Consider the following 7,499-nt stretch of genomic DNA (forward strand, 5'->3'; position numbering starts at 1 on the left):
GGGTGTGGAACCGGCAAGCCTACAGAAAGCGGTTTCGGTTGAACCGAGTTGACTGTGTGGTTGTCAGTATACGTAGAATGATTGACAAAAACGGAGGGGTGGAAATTCCAGCCCGACAAGAGTTCACAGAATCCCTCCTCTTTACACAACTATCGTAGCACAAGCTCACCCACAAAGACGGACGAAAAGTGCAAACGACGTTCAAGAGGGATCATCACGTGAACCAAAAGAACTAGTCCCAAGACTAGACCCGAACCCATGTGGCTTTCTTCATGGGCTGGTGACTCACTCTAATACACAAAGTCGCCTGGCCGCCACCTAACACAGATTCGAATTGACTTGACTGATTGGTCCTCCTTCCGCCTTAAATCACTACCATCCTCGTAACCTATTCACTTGGCCTGACAAAGCTTTTTGTTAAATGGTAATACAGCGATTGCAGTTTTTCATTTTTTGGAGACCGTCGGTTTTGAAACTGTTTCGGAATCTGTCATCGGTGTCAAAAGTTCTATGTTATGTGAATAATTTACTTGCTCACAAAGAGCTTCAGTTGGAGGTTAAAAAAAAGAAACTAAATCAAAAGTTTTTCTAGTCTAAGAAGTGTAGAGTGATGGAGTGAGCATTCTGCACGCAAGACATTCAAAGTTCATTTAGTCATTTAGCAATTCTCAGGAGAAGTTACCCTCAAATGTTCTCAACAAATACATTTACTCTATGACTGTCTATCGTCTATCAGACTAGTATACTCAACCACAATGATATATTATATTACTGGCTTCCTGACCGAATCTCTGAAGGGTCATAGGGAAGTGGACACCATCGTACGAAAAGAAGTTTTGCCAATCAAACCATGGTTATTTCAGTGCAAAGCGTGTGTTGATGCCATTCGAGGATTAAAAACATAAACCTGCGTCAATCAAGTTCTGTTTGTACCTGCAGGAGTTCGTAAACATCCTGTTATCCAGGTATGTCAACTTAATTACTACACGGATCCAGAAGGCATTTCATATCCAACATCTTTCGGATTCTAGACGTCTGACCCCACAAGTCACCCCCATCGTTGGTTGTGCGACTTAACGGTGATATATTGATCCGTTGCTTACGGTGCGCTTTGGTCTAAACATCATTCTGTTGGCTTCGAGTCACTTTACTGTTTACACTAGCGGTCCTGTTATCGACCATTATTGACTTTTAGTTGTTCATTACTTCCATTTGGTTAATTGCGGCTTGTGAGGGGAGTTCGATCGTTGTGTGGGACATGGTGGCGTGGCGGTTCTTTTCATGACTTGAAAGCTACAAAAGCATACCCAAACATTTTTTTCACCTAAATGATCTCCCAGCCACCAGCATGAGGCTGAGATGATTGAGTTCGAAATCTGCGTCCAGTGATCTTTGGATCAGTGGGTAAACAGGAAGCCCGGCAAACTCCAGGGTGGAGCCTTGGTTACCGCCATCTCGAACGTTGCACTGCATAGCTATTCAGTTCTTGTTATTAGTAGGCATGCAGATATTTGCTCATCATCTTCTTCACGTCCCCTATTCCACTTGGTTCCCCTCACCTTCCTCATATTCTCCGTAAAACGCCAAATGTTACCACAGACTGAGTGCTCATCGTTTGACTGGAATCAATCAACAGCGTGTAAGTGCAGTCGGAACTACAGTTTGGTCTGCGGGGAATGGACACAACCGGTTAGACTCTTGTTGTTCGGTTGCAGAGTAAATTTGACGACGTTGTGCGAGAAGCTATCAAGGCCACCGGTTTTTCTTACGTTTCTTCACGCTTGTCCGAAGTAGGACAGTTGTTCACCGGAGAATTTGGAAATTTTAATATATTGTTTGCAAAACTCTTGAAAAATCAACCCACATGTTGAAACGGTGCAGAACGCTACTCAGGTCAGTTGAAAATAAGCGTAAAACCAGTTCATTCTACGGTATGCGGCATCATTTTTATGCTCTGGTGGTCCTACAGAATTAAGTTTGTCGAATTTTTTTCTCTCAGTGATTGCTTTCTTCAACCAACAGCCACGTGCTTGTTTGTGCCGCAAACAAACCTGGCTTTTGAAAAGTACTCTCATTTGCGCAGGAATCTGGTTTTGTCAAAAGACTCAACTGAATCCAGCTGAATTTCTGGTTTATGATGGTCCAATTTGGGTTCAAGCAGATCCCGGAAACTCGGAGATCGTACCTACCTGATGGGTCTCAAGAAGGGTAGAACCGGTGGTGAAATGCCGAAAAGTTCCAGTAGTTCATGAATAGTTTACCATATGTAGAAAAAACCCCACTATTGTTAATTACCCGTTTTCGAGAGCGAGATGGTCCAATTGGTTAGAGCGCGAATCTACTGACCAGAAGGTCCGTGGTTTGAAACCGACCTCCACCTTTCGACTTCCCCTGTCTAGGCTTGGACAACCTGGCAGTATCCTAGCCCTCGTGTCTCCTTCGGGCGGCATGGCAGTTAGGCACCGAAAGGGTGCTACAGCTAAATGATACCCGTTTTTGAGGGAGTTTATTTCAGCACGGTAAGCCCGAAGATCTGATAGCCATGTGTCGGGATAACAACAGAAGCCCTCCAGCTCTTTAAATCACTTAAAGGAGATGATCATTAGTTGTCCTGCTGCAGGAAATCACATTTAATTTCACGTCCGCTCTGACCACAAGATGTCAACCTATAGCAGAATTAGAATCCCAAACAAAGTCAATTCTGTATTTTGATTTTGGCTGCCACAAATTCTATCTTTGGTCATACCATGTTAATAAAAAACCCCAATGCATGAACCATCCAGACCACACTATCTCTCATCACTAATCATCGGTTTCTTCAATCCTTGATTTCACGTGATGTTGCCTTTTGCCATTCGAACTCTGCGCTCTATGTACTTTAATCCTCCAGAAGGGCCTCTCTGTGCCATTGTCCTTCTAACTGACAACAGAGATACTCATGCTACCCAGATATAAGCTGTTTCATGTTCAGCCTGGTCGTTTATTGACTTCATTTACTGCCATATAATGCTTGCGGTTTCCTAGGTTCTATTGGTAACCCATCCAGAAATACTGCCAAGAAACTGCTCACCCGAATCCTCCTGTAAGTAGGTTTGGTTGCAGGGGTTTTGTCGCTTACTCAACCATCTCCGTGGGTCGACAGCAACGAGCATTCGTGTGTTCCCTGCCAGTTGGCTTAACTCTATTCTAATACTGTTGACACAGTGAGTGCTTATTAGGATAATGGTCGTCACTCAAAGACATCACTGGCTGATTTCGTGAACCTCAAGTAGTGTGCTTGAAATTCTTTAAGTAGCAGAATGAGGATGATTAAGAATTCGGAGAAATATCTAGGTTGTTGGTTGTTGATCAGGTGGCTGTGGATCTGTTCGCCGAGCTTGGCAGTTGGTTTGCAAACGTTTTGTCTACCTTGGGTGTTGCAATTTGAAAGGGAGAGTATAAAATCGATGGAAATGAATCGCACTCGTTTCTCACACTGACAGTAACTTGCAGAGGAGTAGCTTTCGTTAAGTCACCATCTAATATTCACCAGCCCTCTGAAGAAATGGGTCAACGGAAAGTTATCTGTCACGAAGACCCTCAACCCAGCAAAGAAATGCCTTATTGGGAGTACTACTAACCCACAACAATCTAAGATAATGGTTAATATTCCCACATAACTAGTAAAGAAGAACTGAACACAACACCGAGAGAAAAGTGGGCGAACGGTGCTGGTGGGAAGACCCATTCTTGTGGACCCGAGGAATGAGAAATAAATAAGCCCACATAGTTCATCCATTTTCATCCTGATTCTCACCGACAACAAATAACCTGCTCAGTTTGAAACCCAAACTCCAAACTTCAAATTCAAACTTTGAAATTCAAACTTCAATAGGACAGTCGACTTAAAGGTTTGACCATTGGCTCAAAGGAATGCGGAGTAACTTCACGCCTTGTATCGCCTCCACACGGCGGTTTGTTTAGTTGCCAGGACACCGCTTAGTTGGGTCAATGAGTCAAACTAGCGATAAGTGCCCTCTTAATTAATGGCTCTTATGAGCTCTTTCAAGCTAGGCACTCAACCCTCAGACTACGGAACGGTTGGATTTCCGGGCTGAATGTGACCTTGAATCATGCATTTATCACTGGATACTTGTAGTACGCATAGTCCCGGGAATGTGCGGTCTGTACACTGCCTTGGCTCACTGCTTCACACTATTGGAATCAAGCAACGGGCTTGGTGAGAAATTAGCCTGACTGAGGGTCGAATCTAGCAAGCTACGTTTAGAGGTAACATAACGATCAAAATTATAATTCTTGGGAAAGGGACAGAGACCGCCTGAGTGGAGAATTTTTCCCAATATAGAACTGCCATGCGCATTTAGCATCTGGAAGCAAGACTGATAAACAGCCATTACATCATTTTTGACCCAAAACTTGGCAGTCACCGTATTGAACACAATGACCAGAAAGGTTATTGTTCTTTTCTTTTGGATACTTGCGCGAAGAGTCTATTTCTTATGTTGCTTTTAGTCTCTACTCTCTCCCGAATTGCTTCATTGGCTCCAGATGCCTCTCCCTACACATAGTAAAGTTAAGAAACAATATGGGAACCAAAACTCAACAGAACATTGCTTTCAAGAAATAAATTAATTTACAAATCAATTTGGTTTTTATGAGAGACTCAACTGAATCTCTCGTTTATGATAAGGGCGAAACCGGTCGTGGGCTGTCGAAGAGTTCTCAGCAACCTTGTGAGTAGTTTCGTTTGTGAACATTGCTTTGTTGTGTGCCGAGTCGTTGAGTCTATCATCAGGCTAATTTCGTTGTGTCACGTGATTAACGACCAACCACTCAGTGGCCTATATTCTGCCAGGTCCTCTGGTGAGGTCTCAGCCTAGCTTCAATGGAACTGCCTTGAATACTGGCTCGCTGCCATCGAATAAATCTCTCGGCTGTGTACTCACTAACGTAGAAAGAAGATTCATCCGAGATTCGAATGATTCCCTTCTTCATTACTGCAAAGACATTCCCTGAGCTTATTCGAACCTGTATTTGGGATAGCAAACTATACTTCTTTCGCCAGCTGAGGATTTGCTGGAGTTGACTTTCTCGGACAAACTCGCTAAGAGGTCTTTCATCGCAAGTAGTGAACAACTATCATGCGTTGTCATGGCGTTTGGCTCACTGTAAAAGAAAGAGGGTAATCCAAGTGGAATTTTAAGTAGTTCCCTCAAAATGTGCGGTACCTTGAACAAGTAGTAAAGTGAGCCATCACGAATGACATTTCTTTTTGAAAACGATTGCCACATAGTCAGATTGACGATCATGTAACAATTGGCACGGGCGTGGAAATAATATTTATGAATGTGCAATAAGAGTAATTTGTAGAAACGACTTTTGGCGTGCAGACAGGCCTTTACATTTGAAGCCATTTATGTATCCGTAACTCTTCTGAGGAAAATTCTGCTTTCCCACTTTAAATCAATTTGTGGCAGCTATTCTTTTCAGTATTTCTCTAATACAGGCTCGAAAGATGTTTAACGTTTACAGTGAAATTTGAACTCAGATTGTCACCTTAGGCTCTGATAAATAATCGTCTGCTGAGTAACTAAGAATCATCGATGAGCTCGACGAAAAAGAAGCCAAAAGACACGATTTTGCATCAATATATTGCCTCAAGCCTCACGTAGCTGGAACTTAACTAAGCTAAATTAAACTAAACTAAACTAAACTGGGACAGTGATCACTACTTTTCTTACCTCAACCAGTAGACCAAGGGGGAGGAGGGGAAAGGTGATGAAGGCTATTGTTGAGAGACACCTACGTGATAAACCAAATTTATTTGAGTCCAGAGTACCTTGCGAACAACGTACATCTGATTATCCGAGATCACCCGGTATGCTTGCCTTAAGTCCTTCCACCTGTTAGATGGAAATAATTCTGTTAGTTTCGTTGACTTATGAGGCGGAAGTGTCTGTTTTGGAAAGTTGTTAGGCCAAACAAACTGTTACGTGCCCCATACACAGCCAATAAAGATTTGGTTTCTGCAAGCATGGTTTTGTAAAAGCGACGCTTCATCCAATTTGTTTGTTTCTCATCAGCAGATAAGTTAAAGTTTTCGAGAAAACACTCGTTTGTGAATCAATATGGTTTTTACGAGAGAGTCAGCTGAATCTCTCGTTTGTGATATTCTACAACTGGATGTGCTGCACACAGGCCGCCTCACGTTTCAGTTGGCGCGATATTCGAGATAGCGCAGTATAGTTTCATAAATGAGAGAGTGTATTTCGCCAATTTCGTGCGATTGGGGTTCAAGAGGAACATGAGGTTGACGGAAACGCAGGAACTGCGCCTACCTGATGAGTCCCAAAAAGGGCGAAACCGGTCGTGGGCTGTCGAAGAGATTTCAGGCAACAGTCCTCCTTCAATCATGGAAACCACGTCGGATGGTCACATATTGGTTGGCTGCATAAATTACGGCTTCTCAGATGGAATTTTCATTCACCTTGTGATTGAAGGATTTATGGTGTCATGTCCTGTGTAGTTGACAGCTAATCACATTGCTGGTCAGCCACTCGTGGCTGAAAGGCTGTTTCCAAACTACTAGCTGGAAGGTCACAGGTTCGAGACTCTGGAGTTTCGCGAGATGCGCACTACTGATGCGTCCCGGTGAAGATGAAACAGCTTTACAGCACTTATCGGTCTTCCTGCATTCACCGGCTTAACTCGCGGGATTAAATTCAATTAACTGGTTACTGTTCATTTACACTTTGAAGCTTAACTAGGTTTTCCTGAATTTTGCGTAGATCTATGGAGGTTCTATTTAGAAACTGGCTTGTATCGGACCCTAATATGATAATTCATTTCGTTTTCCATTCTGAAGGAAGATATTTTATTTTATATTTATTGAAATGCAAAGTGATGGTAGCTGCGGCCACTTGTAGTCAGAGGTGAAAAGGTTTTCCGGCAAAACCTACAAACTTGGTTTTTGAACCTGTGTCTGTTAAGATGTACGAAAAAATTGGACAGAGAGATCTGCGTTTCTTCCTCGTGTCGAAATTGATATGAAACCCTGAAAAATGTTTCGAACATCATCTGGTACTCCCTTAGCACAAATTAGGGGGCTGATATTCAATACCGCATGTAGGGGCATATATGGAGCGAGATGGCCAAGTGATAGAGCGCGAATTTACCGACCGTGGTTCTAACCCTGACCTCTGCATCTCGACTTCCCCTGTCTAAACCTGGGCAACCTGGTAGTATCCCAGCCCTCGTGCTTCCTTCCAGTGGCATGGCAGTTGGGCACCGGAAGGGTGTTACACCTGAACGATAGGCTTAACCGGCCTCGGTCAGCAGAGGAGCTAGTTATGTTTCCAATGTTCGCCCTTGGATCACTTTGCCCTCAGTGGTTCACTTGACGGGCTGCATTTGAGCTGATCTGGCACCAAGCACGGAAATCCATTTATGTGGTATGATAAGAACTGGAATCAACCTGTTACAGCATCTGTCCGGCACTT

The 7,499-nt window shown here is 43.4% G+C and overlaps 1 protein-coding gene across 1 annotated transcript; it reads left to right on the forward strand.

The window, feature by feature from the left end:
- Positions 1-2,270: 2,270 nt before the first annotated feature.
- T265_14681 (hypothetical protein) lies at positions 2,271-6,245 on the forward strand (the record flags this gene model as incomplete). The annotated part of the gene is made up of 2 exons (XM_009174764.1): positions 2,271-2,470; positions 6,092-6,245. Coding segments are annotated over 2 exons (351 nt in total), but the record flags the coding sequence as incomplete, so codon positions are not given.
- Between the last annotated feature and the right edge of the window lie 1,254 nt (positions 6,246-7,499).

This window comes from Opisthorchis viverrini (genome assembly GCF_000715545.1).
Source record: "Opisthorchis viverrini unplaced genomic scaffold opera_v5_239, whole genome shotgun sequence".
Classification (NCBI taxonomy): domain Eukaryota; kingdom Metazoa; phylum Platyhelminthes; class Trematoda; order Opisthorchiida; family Opisthorchiidae; genus Opisthorchis; species Opisthorchis viverrini.